The sequence below is a fragment of the Piliocolobus tephrosceles genome, chromosome 7, assembly GCF_002776525.5.
Source record: "Piliocolobus tephrosceles isolate RC106 chromosome 7, ASM277652v3, whole genome shotgun sequence".
Lineage (NCBI taxonomy): Eukaryota > Metazoa > Chordata > Mammalia > Primates > Cercopithecidae > Piliocolobus > Piliocolobus tephrosceles.
In genome coordinates this window covers 87,478,188-87,500,456 of record NC_045440.1, presented here as the reverse complement: position 1 = coordinate 87,500,456, position 22,269 = coordinate 87,478,188, and the positions used below count along the sequence as shown (strand labels likewise).

The window sequence follows — 22,269 nt, the reverse complement described above, 5'->3', positions numbered from 1 at the left end:
CTGCAGTGATCTATGATTGTACCACTGCACTCAGGCCTGGGCGGCAGAGCAAGATCCTCTCTCTCTCTCTCTCTCTCACACACACACACACACACACAGTTAAATTGTAGGATATTTTTACTATTTACCAAAACTTTCATCATGGAATTCTGAGAAACAATGCTTTACAAAACATAAAAATTAGTAATATAAATAAGAAATAGCAAACAGAGCTCACATGAAGCATAGTTATATAAGGTAAATTCACTGGTTCTTTCTTTTATCTCTTTTGGATTTTATCTCATGATGTATGTTTCTTCCTTTCTATTTGCCTTTCCTGTCCCATCATAAAATTACCCAAAGAAAAATACATTCATAGCTTCTATATATATATATATGCAGAGGAGAAGGGCAAGAATCCTAGAAAAGAAGCTAGAGAAAGACAAGAAGATGAAATAAAATGACATCATAATGCTCCAGCTAACATAAAGACAAAAACGCATAGTAGTTAAAATATAGATACGTATTTGATATGCTTGCATTCTTTTCATATGAATTTCAGCATTTTGACCATGAGGTGGGTTTGCACACTACAAAGTAGTATAACTAAATGGCAATTATATGGTCAATTAGGGCTTATAGATAATTCAGGGAAAGAAAAAATATTCTCCTCAGATCTTGGGACATTAGGGAGTTTGGCAGTTTGAATACCTGACTTTATAGTTAAGGAATCACCAATCTTCAACTTAGCTTTTTACATATATTTTAAAGCACTCAGGCACATCAACTAAGGTCAAACAGTTAGAAGTAGTGGGTGTATTTACTCAATAAGCATTTATTTAAAACCTACTTTGTGCTGGTCTTATGGAGTATGAAGAAAAGACATAGTTCCTTGCTTTGAGAATCTTACAGTCTATGATGATGTCATACACATAAATCACTTCAAATATTCCATGTTCACTGATGAATACCAAGTTCTTATTGCCAGAACTGTATTTCTGAATGTCTCCTGGATATTACAAACAAGGTTTTATCATACAAGGTCCTACAAACACCTCGAACTGAAGATACACAAAAAAATAACTAATTTTTTCATGCTGCTACTACATACAAACATCTGCTTCCTGAATTCCTATTTATATTGATGTCATCTTCATGAGTCTAGTCTCTTGTAATAGAAACTCGAGTCGTTCTTGATTTCTTTGAATTATCCGAAAGCTCCATGTGTGGCTCATTAACCTATCCTTCCACTATTGCTAATTTTTCAAAGTTCAGTGCTGTCTGCTCAGGCCTTTTGTCTGCTTAATACCCTGCATTGGGTCTCTTTGCCCATTGCTTAATGTCTAAACTCCTCACTAGATCACATGGGACCATCATAACCTGGCTTCACTCACCTTTCCTTTCTAGACCCAACCACCATCACTCCTGCCACCCTCTGCCACCTGGCCCCCTACACACATACTTATACTCTGTTCCAATCACACCAAAATCTGCTGAACATGCCATGTTCTTTTATGCCTTTGAACATATCACTCTCCATGCCTAAAAGACCAGTCTATCATTTATCTGTCAAAGATATGCTAGTCCCTTAAGACAGTGCACTTCCTCTACAAAGCCCCTCCTTGACACCCCAGGCTAAGTTCAGTGTGGAGCAAAGTACTTTGCACATGTTTTTATTATTTATCATTAGGTATGGATTGACATCCTTGTTTCCCCCATTAAACTATGAACAACTATCGGGCCTGCCGCTGTCTAACTTGCGTTTCTATTTGCAGTACATAAAGTAGAAACTCAATAACTGGTTGATGGATGAATAAACTTCTAAGCACACCAAGATTTTAAGAAGGAATCAGTGAAATTATATCTATGACAACAAGTCTTAATAAAAAAAAAGTTATTCTGGCTTTACAGACCTAGTGTCCACCTATTTCTGAACCATTTAAGATGAATCTGAACTATTTTCATTGCCTCTTGGTCTCCACTATCCTTACATAGGCTTCTATATGTCTTAATGTGACATACGTGGAGATCTTGATTCTGAGACAGGACCATTTACCTTTGAAAGAAGTATAAATTGTACTATGATAATAAGGGAAGAGAGAAAAACACTGATAGTCTGGGAATCTATAAACAGTTATAGATGTGATATATTTGTGGGCCACATAAGGAAGGAGTACATGGAGAGGGGAAAATCTCATACTGAGATTTTCTTAAGTGGAATCTACAAGTTACCCAGATCCACTGTGAACCCCATGGGCTGCCACTTGGAGGTGAGATAGGAGGGGCAGATATGAGGAGATGAGAATGGATGGAGCCTACACGGGCTCAAGTAGACCCAATGTCAGACATTGGAAGGAAGATAGACAGTGAGAGCTCTGAGGAAAATCTGTGAGGAAACTTAGGTCTTGATGAAGTATCCTAATGTCTACTCTACACTCCATGCTGGGCTGTTTCTACATTTCCTCAGAATGGAAGTTCATTGGTTGGGGACAGTGGCTCATGCCTGTAATCCCAGCACTGTGGGAGGCCAGGGTGGGCAGATCACCTGAGGTCAGGAGTTTGAGACCAGCCTGCCAACATGGTAAGACCCAGTCTCTACTAAACATACAAAAATTAGCTGGGTGTGGTGGCACACACCTGCAGTCCTAGCTACTTGGGAGGCTGAGGCATGAGAATTGCTTGAACCTGGGAGGCAGTGATTGCAGTGAGCCAAGATCATACCACTGCACTCTAGCCTGGGTGACAGTGTGAGACTCAGTCAAAAAAAACAAAAAACAAAAAAACGAAAGGAAGTTCGTTGAAGCACAGCAGTTACATTATTTTTCCATTGCCACAAAACAAATTACCACATACTTAAGTGATTTAAAACAACACCCAAAAATAAAAGTTGAAGATAAAACAAATAAATTAAATTAAATTAAAGCCCACATTAGCAAATGGGTCCGAATCAGAAGTCTGGGTGGGCTCAGCTGGGTTCTTGGCTTCAGGTCTCACAAGGCTGAAATCAAGGTGTTGGCCAGGCCAGACCAGGCTCTCATTGGGAGGTTTTGGTGAAGAATCTACTTCCAAGCTCACTCAGGTTATTAGCAAAATCAGTTCCCTGCAGTTGTACCTCTGAAGTCCCTGTTTTCTTATGAGCAGCTAGCCAGGAATCACTCTCAACCTCGTAGAGGCCTCATGAAATTCTAACCAGGTGACCCTCTTCTTCACCGTCAGCCATGGAGGATTTCTTTCAAGTAAAATCTCCCTTGTGCTTCAAATCTCTGCCTTCTTGCTGTGTCAGCAGTGGGAGGAAGTCTACTTTAAAAGGCCTGGTATGACTAGATCAGGCCTACCTACATAATCTCCTTATCAACTGTGCCATATAACATGGACTATTGATGGGAATAAAACCACCATATTTATTGTCCCCGGGATTATGCAGGCACATATACCAAGGGGCAGGGAATCTTGGGGCCATCTTAGGCGCCTGCCTGCCCCACCATCTGTAGCTTTACTTGTCCTAGTGATACAATGTAATGACAGAATCACCGTCATCAAGATCCAGTATGGTCAAGAGTTACCACTTGCTATTTGAGGATTCTAATTTTTTTAATAACATCTGTATTCCCCCAGCACTATTTCCATTAAACCTAATGTTTGAATCGTACTATTCAATTGCAAAAGAAGGGGAAGTTAATAATCTTGAATATATAAGGAAGGTGGAAAGGTTTAATCCTTCCCTTGTATCTATCTCTTCGTGGGCCCATCTCTATTGACATTTTTTTCTCATTTAGCCCACAAAACAAACCACCTGCAGCTCCTGTTATAAATGAGTATGCTGATGCCCAGCTACACAACCTGGTGAAAAGAATGCGTCAAAGAACAGCCCTCTACAAGAGAAAGTTGGTAGAGGGAGATCTCTCCTCACCTGAAGCCAGCCCACAAACTGGTAAGCATTGCTCCCTCCAAGTACTGGGAAGAAGGAAGTGATAAGGGGACCTGTGTTTTGCCGATGTTTCAGTTTGGATCTCCCAAAAGCAGATCCTGAGAAAATGATTTACATACTGTTTATATTTTGAGAGTGATCCAGGAAGGTACGAGTGGTGAGACAGAGAAGAAAGTTAAGATGTACAGATGAGTTAGTAAGAGGATCACTGGCCAGATGCAGTGGCTCACACCTATAATCCAAGCACTTTGGGAGACCAAGACAGGAGGATTGCTTGAGCCTAGGAGTTTGAAACCAGCCTGGGCAACATAGTGAGGGCCTACTGTGCCACTGGGGCTTTACTCAGCTGAAAAGCTGTGTAGATCATACTTGAGAATTATCTGAATGGAAGAGGAGGAAACTGATCGGTGCTGGAGCTTCATACTGTTACCTCCCCAGCACTTTAAGTAAACCTGCTCGAGGAAATCCTCCAACAGACACAGGGAACCCTCCTACAGGTGATCTCCAGGCTCAGGGTATATGTGTAGGACACAAACAGTATCTTCTATAGCAAATTTTATTGTAATATTAAAAATACCCATATTATGCAAAGTGCATATTATAAAAATACAGGAATATTACCTGGGTATCCAACAGAGCAAAGGACATCAACAAACCAATCACGTAAAGGGAGGGACTATTATCAACCACCCTAATAATTACAAAAATGTGTTTACGAAAATTAATCAGGCAGGCACAGTGGCTCATGCCTGTAATCCTGGAACTTTGGGATGCCGAGGTGGGTGGATTACTAGGTCAGGAGATCAAGACCATCCTGGCCAACATGGTGGAACCCCCTCTCTACTAAAATACAAAAATAATTTTGTATTGTTTTGCGTGCCTGTAGTCCCAGGTACTCGGGAGGCTGAGGCAGGGGAATTGCTTGAACCCAGGAGGCAGAGGTTGCAGTGAGCCAAGATCGCACCACTGCACTCCAGCCTGGTGACAGAGGAAGACTCCAAAAAAAAAAAAAAAAAAATCAATATGTAGAACACAAAAATAATATATACTATGATTACATCTATGTAAAATATTTATATGTATATATACAGAAAAAGAATAGAACAAAGCTTGGTTGTTTAACATATAAATGCAAATCAAGTTGATAATTACATGGGATGGAGTTGAGCTTCCCCATAGTTCTGTATAAGAGAATGTGAGTTTTCAAAATAAACTGTGTATTGTATAACAGTTTCTTTTTAAACAGAAGAGGCTAAAAGAAATCATAGTCATTATACTTTTATAAAGATTTATTGAAAAGAATATTGTGTGTGACATGTGTGAGGGTAAAGAAGCACCAAACCAAAACCTGCAGAATGATGTACATTTGCAGTGTTTCTGATCTCTGACTTTATTGATGCTCCAAAGTATGTGAAAATCAAGCTTGTATTTAAAATATTCTATTTGTAACACCTTTGTGACACCTTATTTGTGAGCTTTAAACCTGCTACATATTTCCAAATTCCAGTGTTTTCATTACCTGTATATTTTCATAAATGTTACTATTTTATTTTGTTTTATTGTATACTTTAGGATATACAACATGATTTGTTTCCTTTTTTAGAGAATGCCTTTATTTTACACTCTACATTTTTATTTGAGACATAGTTTACAAACTGTAAAATCCACAATTAAGTGTACAGCTCAATTATTGTAACATATTCTTTGTTCATTTTTAAAAATTTATTTCCTGTAACAATGGAGTTACAATGAATTTTTAAAGCAAATTCCAGACACTATATTTCATCCATAAATATTTCAATGTAGACAAACTTTTTAAAAATATTTCTATATACTTATTTAATCTTATTTTATTCTTTTAGTGGCAGGGTCTTGCTCTGTCACCCAGGCTGGAGTATAGTGGCACAGTCACAACTCACTGCCACCTCTAACTCTTGGGCTCAAACGATCCTCTTGCCTCAGCCTTCAGAGGAGCTGGGACTACAGGCCTGTGGCACCATGCTTGGATAGTTTTTACACATGAATAGTCCTGTTGCATCACTATCACCACCCTCCAAGATAAAGGACATTTCCCTCACTAGAGAAAACTTACAGTCTCCCCAGGTGACAAAGCCCCCTTGCCAAGGTAATCACTATCCTGAATTTTGTCATCATTTAGTAGTTTTTTCTGTTCTTTTTTTATTTTGGAAAAATTTATAAACATTTGTTTATTTTAAAAATTGTGTTTCCTTTAATTTTTTACATTGACAGATTTTTTCCTTATACACACACACACAGTGAAATAAATGTCACTATTTTAAATATCATGAAGGTTTTGCTTCATCTGTCTGTATCAAAAGAGGAAGATTCTTAAATGTTCTGACTTTAAGACATTCAAGTTTTTTGGGTTTTTTTATACTTTCAGTTCTGGGATATACGGGCAGAACATGCAGGTTTGTTACACAGGTATACATGCGCTGTGGTGGTTTGCTGCACCCATCAACCCATCGTCTACATTAGGTATTTCTCCTAATGCTATCCCTCCCCTTGTCCCCCACCCCCGATAGGCCCCAGTGTGTGATGTTCCCCTTCCTGTGCCCATATGTTCTCATTGTTCAACTCCCACTTGTGAGTGAGAACATGCGGTGTTTGGTTAAGAAATTCAGGTTTTTAACTAAGCTAACTTAACCTCTTTAAATGTTTCATCTTTTTTTTTTTTCCTATGAAGCAAAGCCCACAGCTGTACCACCAGTAAAAGAAAGCGATGATAAGCCAACAGAAGAACATTACTATAGGCTGTTGTGTTTCAAAGTCAAGAAGATGCCTTTAACAGAGTACTTAAAGCAACTTAAACTTCCAAGCAGCATAGATTCATACACAGGTATTAACAAAGGGTAAACTATTGCAGTGGGAGGGCTGGCTATCACCAAGAAACCCTGTGACTCGAAGTCACAGATAGCTTCTATTTTCCTTACCTCATATTCTCAATCTAACTAGCAAGCAGAATTTAAGTTATATAACCTGTAAAGGATCATTTGCCCATCTTTGGTGAAGATAAGAAATACAATATTCCTGCCTATATTTAAAAGGCAGTCCAGATCCTCTCCTGCCCCTAATTACCTCGGATAAGAAGGCCCAAAGCACTCCACAATATGTGCACTGACACACTTACAATTCATTATGAAGTGTCAGTCTTCTTCCATGGCTTCACATTGTGGATTATTCTAATTGAACAAATCCTTTCCTGCGGCCTCCCATAGGCAGAGAAGGGCTATGTGTGAAGGGACATGGACTACGTTAATGGGCTGACCCTCTGCCCTCCCATTCAGTGCCATCCTCCTTCTGGCAGGATGTGGCCTTTCTGCCACCTGCCCTGGGCAATCAATCCTGCAACTTAACCACTGAGGAACTAAAGATCTGCGGCTGCAGTGATGTCGGTGCAAAGTCCTTCCGACTTTTCGTGAAATTCTTTCCTGATCCAAATAGTACAGTTACCTTTGTGGACAGACTCAGAGTAGCCACTTCTTCAGGAGACTGGAAGGAAACTGTCCACTTTCAGAAGAGGCGATAAGATCATTTAACATCTCTTGTAAAGCCTGGTGCCTCACAGTGCAGAGGCAGAATTGTGTTGAATGTTTAATAGAGCCTCCTATGGCAAACTGCTCTCTAGAGGTTAGTGTCCCAACCTCCCTAAACTAAGCAAGAGAATTCTTTCTGTGTTTGTTCTATGTCATTTGGATTGCTCCACTTGCTGTTTTTCCAGATCGACTCTATCTCCTGTGGCTCTTGATTGTCACCCTTGCCTATAACTGGAACTGCTGGTTTATACCACTGCGCCTCGTCTTCCCATATCAAACCCCAGACAACATACACTACTGGCTTATTGTGGACATCATATGTGATATCATCTACCTTTATGATATGCTATTTATCCAGCCCAGACTCCAGTTTATAAGAGGAGGAGACATAATAGTAAGTGGGGTTCGGAAAAGGCAGAAACTGAAACGTGAATAACATCTAATTGAGCTACAAAAAATAACAGCATTGTTTTATTTAATGTTTGACTGGCTATCTGCATGGACAACTGCAAGAAATCATGAGCAATAATAATTAGAAAACAATTACAAAACAGCCATTGAGTGTTCACAATGTGCTGGAAAACATGCATCTCCCTGTACCTTAATTTCCTCATATGTAAAGTGAAAATAACAAAAATACCATCATAGTATTGATTGAAAGATTAAATAAATTGAGGCCTGTGAAGTGCCTAGACTGTGTCTGGTGCATAGTGAATGAGTGTTAAATGTCAGCTAGCATTATTGTTCTAGTTAATTTACTTATAATACCTCACTTAATCCTTTCAATGACACTATGAAAAAGATGTAATCAGCCCTATTTACAAATGAGGAAACTGAGGTTCAGGGAGAGAGGTTATTTGCTTAAAGCCCAAAGCAAGAGAGTAGAGGGGCCAGGATTCTAACCCAGGCCTTGCCTCTATCATCACGCAGGTTCAGGTCAGCAAGTTTTTCAGAATTTGACAATACTTGAGCATATAAAGAGAGTGCCAAGTCTGAAATATTGAAACTATACCCATATTTTACCTCAATAATGTTTTTTAAACGGATCAATTATCAATGCCAAAAGAAGAAACCATTTAATATATTTTCCTCTGGTAATCAAGCCTCAAACAGTCTGTGAAGCAGTTATTTTCTATCATGTTACAGTCTACCATTCACCTCAATATTTTAATAAATAAGATAGGTATGATTTCACTCATTAGAACCTACTCAGCCTTCTTAGGAGACAGTCTGGTGTTGTGAGAAAGTACTAGGCTGTAAGATTTTAGGACACAGACTATGCCTTGTCTATCATTGTGTAGTTGGAACCGAGTGCAGTGTCTGCATGTAGTAGATAAATCAAGCACGGGGTTTTAGGCCTGGACACTTCGGGAAAACCTAACTTAGAAAGCAAAGCTTTCATGATCCTTTTTTTTTTTTTTTTTCCAATTTTTATTTTAGATTCAGGGGATACAGGTTTGTTACCTGGATATCTTGGGTGATGCTGAGGTTTGGGGTATGATTGACCCAGGTACTGGATATAGTACCCAATAATGAGGTTTACTACCCTTCCCCTCTTCCTCCCTGCAGTCCTCCTCCCTCTAGTCATCCCCAGTTTCTATTGTTCGGATCTTTATGTCCATAAGTACCCAATGTTTCACTTATTTTTTTTTTTTTGAGACGGAGTCTCGCTCTGTCCCCCTGGCTGGAGTGCAGTGGCGCGATCTCGGCTCACTGCAAGCTCCGCCTCCCAGGTTCACGCCACTCTCCTGCCTCAGCCTCCCGAGTAGCTGGGACTACAGGCGCCCGCCACTGCGCCCGGCTAATTTTTTCTATTTTTAGTAGAGACGGGGTTTCACCGTGGTGTCGAACTCCTGACCTTTTGATCCGCCCGCCTCGGCCTCCCAAAGTGCTGGGATTACAGGCGTGAGCCACCGAGCCCGGCCCCAGTGTTTCACTTATAAGTGAAAACATGCTGTATTTGGTTTTCTGTTCCTGCATTAATTTGCTTAGGATAAGGGCCTCCAGCTGCATCCATGTTCTTGTAAAGGACATGATCTTGTTCCATGGTGTATATGTGCCACATTCTCTTTATTCAGTCCACCATTAGTGGGTACCTAGAATGATTTCATGTCTTTGCTATTGCGAATAATGCTGCAATGAAAATGCAGGTGCATGTGTCTTTTTGTTAGAAAGATTTGTCTTCTTTTGGATATATACCCAGTAATGAGATTGCTGGGTCAAATGGTAGTCCTGTTTTAAGATTTTTGAAAAATCTCCAAGTTGATTTCCACAGTGGCTGAACTAATTTACCCTCCCACCAACAGTTTATAAGTGCTCCCTTCTCCCTGCAGCCTTTGCCAGCATCAGCTGTTTTTTGAAATTTTTAGTAATAGCCATTCTAACTTGTATGAAATGGTATCTCATTGTGGTTTTGATTTGCATTTCTCTGATGATTAGTGATGTGGAGCATTTTTTCACTTGTTTTTTGGTCATTGTATGGTCATGACCATTTTAATCAATGTGGATTCACCGCACTGTCCAATATGGTGACCACTAGGCAAATACGTCCATTCAAACTTAAATTTGAATTAATTACAATTAAATAACATTAAAAATTCAGGTTCCTCAGCCACATTGTTCATATTTCCAGAACTCAACAACCACATGTCTAGTGGACAGCACAGAAGATTTCCACCATTGCAAAATATACTATTATTCAGTGTGGTAAGAGAATGAAAGAGAAATGAGCCATCCATATCTCCATCAATATAGCCAAACCACAGACAGGTAGCCACACCCCTCACATATATGGGCAAATCACAAGTACATAGAACACCTCCACTGGTGTTTTGTTTTTTAATGAATATGGCATCTATGGGTCTATCTTTTTATTATTTACCTGCCAAATTCATCACATCCTATTTCTCATGATCAAATGCAGTGCCCTTCCTAAGAAATTAGCATTCTTACCCTTAGGATAAATTATCTTCTCCTGGATTTACTCTCAGTGTTAACAGAAGTTTATTGTCAATCCAATCAATCTGAGAAACAGACAAATGTGTTTTCACAAGCACAAATCCAAGTCTTATAGCCACTAGCCCAAGCCCCTTCCCCAGCTAACTAGAAGGATGCTTCCTTTCCAACTGTGGCCAATGTGCCATCCTCCTCCCAAGGCTCAGCAAGGGCTGCACAGAACATGTCCTCCAATGTCACGATAGGAAGAGCAGACTGACTGCCTATATGGCACCTTAGGTTCATGTAGAATTTTCAAGAAGATAATTAGGTTGCTTAATCTTCTTAATATTTTCTGTTGGATCTTCAGAAGGTCTTAAATTATCAAAGCGCTGAAAGGAATAGTTTTGAATGTTTTTTCTTCCTTAAAAAATTGTCATTTTCTTGGAAGTGTTTTCTATATTTGAAATCTTCCCTAGAAAGAAATAGTAAAGGTAAAAGCCAAAGCTATACCAAAAGTCTATTCAAAATATTCCTTGTGCAGACTCTAGAACATTAGTTAACTCACCAGCACCATCCCCAGAGCAACCTGGCAGCTTGATGAATGGTGATGACAGTGTACAAATGAGAAGTAAACAACAACAAAAAAAGGAACACTAATTTCAACCTCCATTAGACTCACAAGGGGGGAGAAAATCAATATTTGACAAATGGAAAATGACAAAATCAGTAAAGGGAGACTTTTATTTTCAATTTTCTAAGAGGCCTTTGCACACAATGAAGTGTTAAAACCAAGAAAAATAACCAGTAAAAAACACATGCAACGAGCTCTATTTAAAATGCATTATCATAAGCTACAAATATAGAGCAGGAAATAATTGCTTTGTTTGTTCAATTAAAGAAACCAAATTAATGGTTTCTTTAATTTAGAGTAAGTAGCTGCAGCATTTGAAACTTGATTACATTTTGGTAAGAAGACTATGCACACTGAGTACCCAACCTGAAGGTCTCACTATATTTAGCTATCTATGCTACCATAAGTATACACCACTGAATCATTCATTCATTCATTGAAGAAACATTTATTAAATACTTACAGTTGCTAGGTAGATACATCTACTTAATTTATTTATTAAATAAATGCACCATAACTGGAGGATGGAAATGTTAATTCTCCAAGGCCTTGAAGGAAAACAAACAAGTAACAGACAACAGATTGAGGTGCTAACAGCTACAATAGAAACCAGGAGGACTTATAAGTTTTTCACAGCATTTATTTATAAAATCTTTCTCCTAAAAGTGATGCTACAAAGATAACAGAATTTTGAAACGCAGTCGAACAAAAAGTCTGTTGTATGTAATTTCCTTTAGAGATAGCAGAAATTGAGTTGGAAATGACAGTGAAGATTATTTAGATAAGAGACACATCCGCAACCCTTTGCAAAATTCACAGAAATCCTCGCTGTCATCTAGTTACAATGTCAATTAGGCCTTCCTTTATAATCAACTGCTTTTGGTACTTAAACCTCTCAATTGCTCTTTATAAACCAATCTGAAGAAAACCACTCCCTTTTCTGTGTTTCCTACACTTTACTCATAATTCTATTATTTAATTGTCTCAAATATTGATTAGACTAATTATGAAGTAGTAGAAACAAACAGTCCGGGGTCAAATTTCACTTCTGAAATTTGCTAATAGCATTAACTTGAAGAAAGTAAACTTACCCTTTCATTGAATACAATCTTTTTCATCCCCCAAAATAGGAATAGTCATACTGTTGCAGGACTTTTCCTTAGTTCAGTTAAAGACAGGGTCCTTGTCTGTCCCATGGCCATGAAAATGTAGGCTCGGAGATGGTTTGAAAGGTGAGCGAAGCAGGGTTTTATTAGGTGAGAAGGTTTAAAAAGTGGGGGAACAGGGATCCTCCACAAGGCCAGAGTCCCCTGCTAGAGTGCTTCCTGCCCACTGTTCGAATTCCAGGTTCCACACAGGAAGAAGAGGGGCTAGGCTCCTCCCTACTGTAAATGTAGCAAACTTTCCAAGGCTCCACATGAGTGGGCAGGCTGGTTGGAGTTTCTGCAGCAACCCCGTCCCACCCGGCTATCTCAGTACCCACCTCATAAATCTATTATGAAGATTGAATAAGACACCTAGCTCGGGGTCTGGCATGTAGAAAATACACAGTTGATTGTTAAATGAATTAAATTAATGGATGTCCACACACTTTACTTTTCCCTCTTGTCTCCTATTTGTCTATGTATCTCTCTTTCTTACCTGAGGATAAGTTTCTTGAGAGTGGGGACAGTATTCGATTCACTTCTTTATCTAACCTAGGAACTTAGAGTACACTCAAGAAATGTTTGAAGGAGTGAATGAATGGTAATCTCAGTTCAGGAATTTTATTTCCTTGAATAATTAATCTGCATTATAACTGTTTCAGGTAATATCATTTTAAAATACTTCTTCCATCTGTCCTGTGTAAAATTATGAAGTTTCTATGAATTGTTTTCAGAAGAAGTGAATACTGGTCGCGGTGTGCGGCTTGGCGCAGGCTCACAAATTGCTGCAGTGGCACCCCATGCTCAGCCTCGCGGACTGAGTTGGCGGTGGCGGGACAGGGACAGCAGCGCACCCGCGCAATCCTGCACCTGGGCCAGTCTCCTGAATATTTACACATTGCCGAATCTCCTGTGGACAAGCCACCACGAGGCCAAGACTGTCCCATGATGGGTTGAGCCTCTTCTTGTGCCTAGAGATTCCGAGAATCCTATCCATCTTTTTCACCAATACGGTTTGTGGACTCTGATGACCCAAATCTGACATCAGTTCTGGAACGTCTAGAAGATACTAAGAACAACAATTACCTTCGTCAGTAATTGAAGTAGTTGATACGTGAACTCTGCAGATTATATAACCTTCCTAAGCACCTGGATGTTTGAGATACTAGATCAACCACTACCCATGGGTCAGAATGGGAAAACAGAAGTGACTTCAGAAGAAGAGATGGTTGGAGATATCAAATACTTAAATCACTGTAAGATGAAGGAAGAAGAACTTACTAGTGGGAAAAAGTCGGAGGATGAAAGAATTGAAAAAGAAAATTTGGCAACATTAGAGAAAATTAGGAAGACTCAAAGGCAAGACCATTTAAATGTGGTGTGGTGTTTGGGTCAGTGCAAGCTTCAGATAGACTTATGAAAGAGCTCAGGGATGTATACAGATCACGGAGTTATAAAACTGGTCTGCTGGAACTTTTTGTGTTCTTCCTGAAAGAGAATTAACTCTTACATGATTTTTATCTTCTGACAAAAGCATGAGCAATATTGCTTGGAAAGGATTTATTCAGTGGAACTCATAAATGACAGTACACGACTGGCATGTTAAACTGCAGAAGGTTGACTCTGAGAGTCTTTTGCACAATGATCTTCAGATCATAAAAGAAAAAGGAAGATAGAATATATTTTGTTTAACATATCTTTTAAGAAACTGTTGTGGTTGTCAACTGGGTTGTCTTCCTAAAGTATGAATCTGTTATATATTGACTGAAGTTGCTAATGGCTACATTTCTACTGGTTCATATGGGGGAACGAATGAAGCACCAAAGCCGAAAACAAAACACAAAACACACACACACACACACACACACACACACACACAACAGGAAAGTAGAACTTCAGGGAGGGGATGATCTGAGAGATAAATGGCTGAAATTCTATTGGATTTGTGTTTCTGGACCATGCCTCCTGATACCAGAAAGAAGGGCCTTTTCTGGGGTAGGAGTATTTCTTAAGAGGCCTGGGAAGAATGTTATTGCCTTGAGCTAACTGGCCTTGTGAAGAGGACCTTAAACTGAATTGCCAAGTTTTTAGTATTGGAATTCACAGACTTTGGAGGGTAGCAGGATAATTTTCCATTTAATCCTCCATTTGTTCAAGTGGTGTTACCTGTTCTCTCAGGAGGGTATGTATTGGGTGGGGGAGCACTGTATATGGAACTTCTCACAAAACAGGGCTGCAGCTGTGCCTACACAATAGAATTGGTCATCAGTCAAATAAATGCCATCTTAGTCAGAGGCAAAGCCAGAGTGCAGTTTGGAGCAAATAAGAATCAATATAATCTAGCAAGAGCCCAATAATCCTATAATTCCATTGTACAGATGCATGAGAAAAATGGTCCCTCTGGACACACTGCCGCCTGGCCATGCTTCCTTTCCCTTTCATCTTTTTCATCGACCAATGACCTTGGAGTATTGAGCCCATGCCCCATTCTGCATGCTAGTGTGGCCCTGGTTGCTTCTCCTCTGGCTCAGTTTCACATTTGCCTGGTAGATGACTGGATGTGTTTAGCAGTGGTTGCCAGGATCGTGCTGATGTGGCCCCAACCCCGCCTCCCACCCTGCCCTGTGATGTCGGAAGAAACCCTACAGAGCAAATTGGCTGTGGCCAAGAAAACATTGAGAGAATATCAGCATAGAAAATACCCTGGTGTAGGTACAAGAGCAAAAAAAGGAGAAAATTAAAAATGGCAGCAACCCTGAGACAACCACTTCTGTTGGTTGCCATTCACCTGATGATACATCCAAAGACCACGTTTCTCCCCTACAACTGTCTGCTCATGACACCATGTTAGCTGGTGGTGTCTCTTCCCCTGGTGCCAGTCGCACTAGCATGGCGGCTCCTCAGAATCATGATGCTGACATTGGTCCCAATCTCATGGATGAAACCAAGGCTTTCTCATTGACCGGGAGCCCAGGGCAACTCTCCCAATAGCTCAGTGGTCTTACCTCTGAGTCTACATCCTTTGTCAATGGGGACGGCCCTGCATCATCTGCTAACCTGAAGGATCTGGAGAAACAACAGAACCAAGAAATTCTGGATCAACTGAAAGAAGAAAAGAAAGCAAGGAATTGAAAGCAGGGAGCCCAAAGGGAGTAGTTACAGGTTCAAATTCAGACCACAGGGATACTCATGTCCAAGAAAGGAGAGTTATGGACAGCCCTGTATTTCACTCAGCGTGCTGCCACGTAGTTTGAAGGAGAGTCAAAGGATCTGGCCAGCCGCCTGCAGTATTCCTGGCAGCATGTGGGAGAGTTGGCGCGGGCTCTCTCTGCTGTCTCTACACAGCAGAAGACGACGGACAAGTACAACAAAGAGTTAACCAAAAAGAGAGATGCCCTCAGGCTGAAGTTTTATGAAGATCTGAAGCAGCAGAACTCAGAACTAGAAGAGAAACTTGAGTCCTAGTATCGGAGAAGTCAGGGATCCAGCTCAACTTGGAGGAGCTGCAAAAGAAGCTGGAGAGGGCCAAGCTCCTGCTTCAACAGCCCTCAAGCCAGTGTGAACCGCCTAATGCTAACCAGCAGTTACAGCAGGCCATGGAGAATCAGGCACAGCTGGAAGCACACCTGGGGCAGGTTACAGAGTTGTTGAAACAGCTACAGATAGAGAAAGATCAATATACTGAAAATCTAAAAGGAGGGAGCACCATGTGGTAGCAGAGGATACAGCTGATGTCAGAGCAGGTGCACAGGTTGAGGGAGGAGAAGGGGCACAGCATGAGTCGGGTACAGGAGCTAGAGACGAGCTTGGCCGAACTGAGGAACCAGATGGCTGAACCCCTGCTCCTGGAGCCCCCAGCAGGGCCCTCTGAGGTGGAGCAGCAGCTACAAGTGGAGGCCGAGCACCTGCAGGAGGAGCTGGAGGGTCTGCCAGGACAGCTCCAAGCCCAGGTGCCAGATAATGAGGGTTTGAGTTGCCTGAACCAAGAGCAGGAGGAGAGACTGCTGGAGCTGGAGCAGAAGGCTGAGCTCTGGGAGGAGCAGGCAGAGGCGCGCAGGCAAACCTTGGAGACCACGCAGAATGACCTCGCCACCATCAATCATGCAGTCTCCCAGAATGGTGAGCTCAAGGAGCAGATGGCCGAGCTGCAGAGTGGCTTCATGAAGCTGAAAAATGAGAACATGGAGATCACCAGCAAACTATAGTCAGAGCAGTATATCAAGAAGGAGCTGGGCGAGAAGCTGGGTGAGCTGAAGGAGATGGTAGAGCTGAAGAGCCAAGAGGCTCAGAGTCTGCAGCAGTAGTGAGATCAATACCTGGGTCACCTGCAGCAGTACATGGCGGCCTATCAGCAGCAGGTGGCCACCTTTCAGCAGGTGCCCTCCGAGAAGGAGCTCCACAAGCAGTTACTGCTGCAGACCCAGCTCATAGACCAGCTGCAGCAGGAGGAAGCTCAGGGCAAAGTGGTGGCTGAGATGGCCTGCCAAGAGTTGCAGGAGACCCAGGAGCACCTGGAAGCCACCAGCCAGCAGAAGCAGCAGCCTCAGGCCCAGCTGACCTTCATGGCTCTCCATGGGGAAGGAGATGGACTGGACAGTAAGGAGGAGACGCCTCCACTCATGCTGAGCATCCTGGAGGACCTGGAGAGTCGGGAGGCCATGGTGGCATTTTTATACTCAGCTGTAGCCAGTGCCGAAGAGGAGCAGGCACAGCCACATGGGCAGCTGAAGGAGCAAAGGGTGAGCTGTAAGTGTCTGGCTCATCTGGTGGCCACGGTCCAGAAGGAGCCAGAGGCAGCAGCCCTAGTCCCAGAGACTAGAGACAATTCTGTAGGTGGGAAGGCCCACCAGGCCCTCCAGGGGGCCATGGAAAAGCCTCAGAGTCACTTTATGGAGGTCAGGCAGGAGAAGGTGGACCTGAAGGAGCAGATGGAAAAGCTGGAACGTCACTGTATCCAACTGTCTGGAGAGACAGACATCATCAGGAGCGGGAGGCCAGGACATGGCAGGGAGAGCTGCACTATGGTCAGAGGGATCCCAGTGTCTGAACCCTATCCTCCCGCAGGAAAGTACATCACACTGTACCAGAGCCAGAGGGCAGTGTTGAAGATGTGACGACAGAAGGAATACATAAGCAGGCTGGCCCAGGGCAAGAAGAAGATTAAAGTGAAGCTGCTGGAGCTGCAGGAGCTGGTGTTGCGGCTTGTGGGCAACCACAACAAGTGGCGTGGCAAATTCCTGGCAGCTACCCAGAACCCTGCTGATGAGCCCGCTCCAGGCACCCCAGCTCCCCCAGGAGCTTGGGACTACCAACAAGCAGGGTGATCTTTGCAAGATGAGCCACGTCCACAGTGTGGAACCCGCACAAGGAAAGGCCAGGGAGGGTTCTCACCATGATAATCCCACTGCACAGCAGGTTATGCAGCTGCTTCCTGAGATGCAGAACCCCCAGGAGCACCCAGGCTTGGGCAGCAACCCCTGCATTCCATTTTTCTATTGTGCTGACGAGAAATGAGGTGAAGACCACCGTCATCTAAAAGCCAGCCACTGTCAGCAAAGCTTGGAGAAGTGGGGCCAGAAGCTCGTCCCCATCAGGTCCTTACCACCCCTTCCCAGTCACCCCATTATCGTTAGAGTAGCAAGGTAAGACCCCTGTGTGATGTGGGGAGACAAACAAGTGCAGACCCTTTGCCACCTTGGCCCGGGCTGAGTCCTTAATTTCAGGATGATAATTGTGGTTATTTAAGAGCCAGAGGCTCATAGAGTTGATTTCTTTGGAGGAGGCCTGGTGGCCTCCCTGATGGCCTCACTCTCACTAAAGCAACTTTTCCCTCACAGGGGCTTCCATCTTCTTATTTAGAGAGGCAGCTGAGGCAGGACAATGGGGCTAAATGTAGAACAGGCGAGAGAACAGGCTGCTGGGGGTGACTCCCTTTCCCCAGTGGACATATTGTATCTGTGTAACATTTTGTAACTCCAGGGGTAGGGCCACCCCCTGTATCATACGTAGAGGAGGTTGAAGCTGGCACATGGGGAGGAGGTTCTAGTAATTATTTGGGGCTCAGAAACTTCTTTATTGATAGCATGGGACAGAGAAAGGAGGCAGGGATGGAGTCATGGTGCCCTGGTGATGCAACTTCTGTTTATTTTGCTTTTTATTTTGGAATAAATGGATTTAGCCATGGTGTGGGGGAAGAAGAGGTGAATACTGAGTAAATATACTAACACCTGAGTAGATCTTCTTCAAAAAGTATCCATTGGAAAAGGATTTAGGTGCAATTAGCATATCCTTCCTAAAGTAAGCCTCCCCTGAAGAAATGTCTGTGGCATAATGATGAGGCTTAAAAGAGGGAGAGAGAATTAAGTGGGGTGACATTTTAAAAATAAGTACCTAATTGTTACCGGTAAGCATGCTGATCCTCGTAAGGCTAATGATGCCAAGTTGATTTACTGCTCTAAAGAAGATAGAATTTAAAATCACTACATGGCATTTAATTTAATCTAGCAAGTTTTAGTTGCATTTACATTTACTCAATCATAGAATCATTGACAACCTTGAAAGTAAACAGACAAATGTGCTAACAACATTCTTCCTGGGTGCAGGGTGGAAGTAGTATTTTAACTTAACTGTCTGGGACTTGATATCTATCTGGCTGTCCCATATAAGCTTTGAAGGAAGTGATTGATTTTACTCTTGTGGTACATGATTTATAAGGCTATTTATTTGAACTTGTATCTATGTCTACCTATGTAAACCATTTTGTTTCACAGTAAAAATCATTAAATGAGTATGTCATACATTTTCTAATATATTTATGTAAAATTTAGTATGTGTATATGAGTAAAAATTAAAGCCAAAAAAGTCAGTAGTGTGGGGAGTAACTTGGGAGTTGACTAACCAATCTTTAACATTGCTCAAGCAGCAGTTTAAAACTTCCAGACAGCCTGAATGATAATTGTTAGAAGATGCTACTTCCATGTGTCCAAGTTATAATGCTTTGGTCAACTAATTAAGAACCCTTAGAAAATCCCTTACTACATATAAGTGAAACATATAAGACCAATATTCACATTAATTCTTTTAGGTCTGAATATTAACAAATGCCATTCTAGTCATCTATCACTTGTCACACATTTATTGAACACCTACTATGTGTTAGACACTGTGTTAGGAACTGAGGAAATAGAGGAAAAAGATTGGACCCTACTCTCTCACATAGCTCAGAATGTCTAGGACAGACTGGCAAAAGAAAAATGGTGGGATTTTATGTTGTGAGTCATGAAAAGGCATGGCCAGGGTGCTATAAGGCTCAGAGAAAACCGTCTGACAGAGAAGACCCTTAGTCCAAATCTTGATGGATGAGTTGTTGTTACCTGCACCTTTGTCCTCCACTAGAAAAAAGGAAAAACATGTTCTGAGCTGTGGGACAGCATGGGCGAAGGCATTACTGATACATTTGAGGAACTGCTGAACAGAGTGGGTTGGTTCTGTTTTTGGGATGCTCCAGGAAGTGAGTGGGAAACAGAAAGTAGAGTTTTGTATACCCTGAAAAGGTGCTTTCATTTTTTTTTTTTTTTTTTTTTTTTTTTGAGGCGGAGTCTTGCTCTGTCGCCTGGACTGGAGTGCAGTGGCCGGATCTCAGCTCACTGCAAGCTCTGCCTCCCGGGTTTACGCCATTCTCCTGCCTCAGCCTCCCGAGTAGCTGGGACTACAGGCACCCGCCACCTCGCCCGGCTAGTTTTTTTGTTGTTGTTGTAATTTTAGTAGAGACGGGGTTTCACTGTGTTAGCCAGGATGGTCTCGATCTCCTGACCTCGTGATCCGCCCGTCTCGGCGTCCCAAAGTGCTGGGATTACAGGCTTGAGCCACCGCGCCCGGCCTTTTTTTTCTTAAAATCATGTGGAGTTGCAGGATTTGACATGAACGAGGATTTTAAGTGATCTGATTTAGAGATCGTCTGGCTGCCACTGTAGAATTGTTCCAGGGGAACAAGACTAATGTCAGAGATAGTGCCAGAAAGGAGAGAATGGACATGAGAAAACTTTCGGAAGAAGAATGAGTAGAACTTGGCTATTGGCTGTATGAGGACTGAGGGAGACCGCACAGTGTAGGACCACTAAGCAGTGTATATGAGGGTGCTCATAGGATACGCAGAAGCAGGAGGAAGAGCACAGTTTGGCTCAAGGGCAATGTAGAATGATGATGAATTCAGGTTTGGTGCAGTGGATCTGCTAAGTGAAGAAGACAATGGGCAGTTGTTTACCCAACAGCTCAAGAACGTGATATTAGGTGGAAGTAGAGATTTGGTAGCATCAACTCACACGGTAATCTCTGAAACTATAAACGTGGGTGAGATTTCCCAGGAAGCAAGTATGAAGAGAAAAGAGAAGAGAGCTAAATCCTGGGAAATGTTGACTTTTAAATGACTAGCCCAAGAATCCAAGAAGAAAATTGAAAAGTAGGAAGTGAAGAAATAAAGTAAACTAAGAGTGGCATTACAGATTCTTTGAAAATAAAAAGTTTCAAGGAAAACAATTGTCCAGAAAAATTTTTTAATGCTTCAAAGGTTTTATTCATCTTTCCATTTCTTCATTCATTCATTTAATAAATATTCACTGGGCTTTTAGTATATTCTAGGCACTAGTTAAATATAGTTGCTAAGCAAAATCAAACCTGTCCTCAGATAGATTACCATTTAATGGAGTAGACTAATTTTAAATAAATGAGCCAAGCAATATATGTGTCATTTCAAATTATGATGAGTGCCATAACAGGATGCTAAGTACCATAAAGGATACCCTGGGTGTCATCATTAGGAGGTCATTGGTGGTTTTGTACTGTTAGCCTTGAAGAAGTGAGAGAAGTGGGAAGAAGCCAAATTACCACCAAATTGCCATGAGTTAAGAATAAATATGAGGGAAGGATATAGAATAAAGCAGGTAGGCAACTCTCTTGAGAAGCTTGACTGTGGCAAACAATAGAGCAAGAAGAAGAAAACTAAAACCAAACATTATTTGTTTTAAAACCTGAGAATATGGAGCATATTGATTGGCTGAGATTGGAAGGAACCAGCCAAGAGAAATAGTTGTAAATATAAATTTAAAAGTGAGAAAAAAATAATTGATGAAATTGGCAAAAATTAATGAAAATACAAATATGTTTCAGGTGGATCCAAATGAGCTAAGGAAAAACTACAGGACTTCTACAAAATTTCAGGTAGGTGACTCACAAACAATTTCAAAATTGCTCAAGTAATCTCTTACCATTTTGACTTTAAATCCCATCTATAGATTTCTATAAACAAAGTTTATACATATGAAGTTTTATTAGACAAAGATAAGCCTGAAGTTTCTGCCTCTCAATAATTACCTGATATATTTCCTTATATGTGCAAATGGGTAATTCCACATATAAGTCCTTATTAAGCAGACCAAAGTAAGTTAGTGCCCACATTTGAATTCTAATTTACACATCAATAAAGGAATATGGGTTGTATACTTTGCCTTGTCTACAAAATTCTAGCCCCCAATTCATGTAGCATGATGTTGTAAAAGTTTGCAAAATTGTTTCTACTCCTGCTTCTTTCTTGTTCTCATATATTCAATATAAAAATTATTAATAGAAGAGAGGCAATGTTTAGATAACATGGAACCTTCTTTTCCTAAAACATATGTTTTATTGCTCACAATTGTTTTCTAAGTACTTTGTTCTCTCTAACTCTGAGAAATAGGCAGAGGTCAGGGGTTATTTCGGTTTACCCAATCGGAGTGAACTCTAGCCCCCCATGTCAAAGACAATTCTTTGGTGGCCTCAAAGTTTGTTTAAAAATACAAATCTGAGTTTAGGTCTCAAACTATCCCTGTTGGAAATCTACAATGATTAACATCCCTTTCAACTGGCTTTTTAAAAAATCTCCAACTAATTTTCTTTATTAAAAATTGCCACATACTTAGGCATATTCATAAAAGATCTCTATGCTGCTTTGATGAATTCTACAAAGAGGATTAATACTTTTGTAATCTCATAAAGCTTATTCCAAACTCTTACTTTCCTGAGTTTGAATAAGGGCTAAATTAATTTATATATTTAATT

General features: G+C 41.3%; 1 protein-coding gene and 2 pseudogenes across 3 annotated transcripts in view; all 3 read left to right on the top strand.

Moving 5' to 3' along the window:
- CNGB3 (cyclic nucleotide gated channel subunit beta 3) overlaps window positions 1–22,269 on the top strand; it is a 155,218-nt gene that overhangs the window by 61,487 nt on the left and 71,462 nt on the right. The window contains exons 4-7 of one of the 2 annotated variants that reach the window (XM_023222921.2): window positions 3,756–3,910; window positions 6,615–6,767; window positions 7,650–7,858; window positions 21,343–21,393. In XM_023222921.2, the coding sequence (XP_023078689.2) occupies window positions 3,756–3,910; window positions 6,615–6,767; window positions 7,650–7,858; window positions 21,343–21,393 (568 nt within the window). Of the gene's footprint in view, window positions 1–3,755; window positions 3,911–6,614; window positions 6,768–7,649; window positions 7,859–21,342; window positions 21,394–22,269 lie in introns of those variants that run through there. The other variant, XM_023222922.2, reaches the window with a different exon arrangement.
- Window positions 11,557–14,745, top strand: LOC111549702 (annotated as a pseudogene).
- On the top strand, window positions 14,805–17,713 carry LOC111549723 (annotated as a pseudogene). Its single transcript, XR_002733814.3, has 2 exons — window positions 14,805–17,154; window positions 17,236–17,713. The product of XR_002733814.3 is annotated as a golgin subfamily A member 2-like (transcript).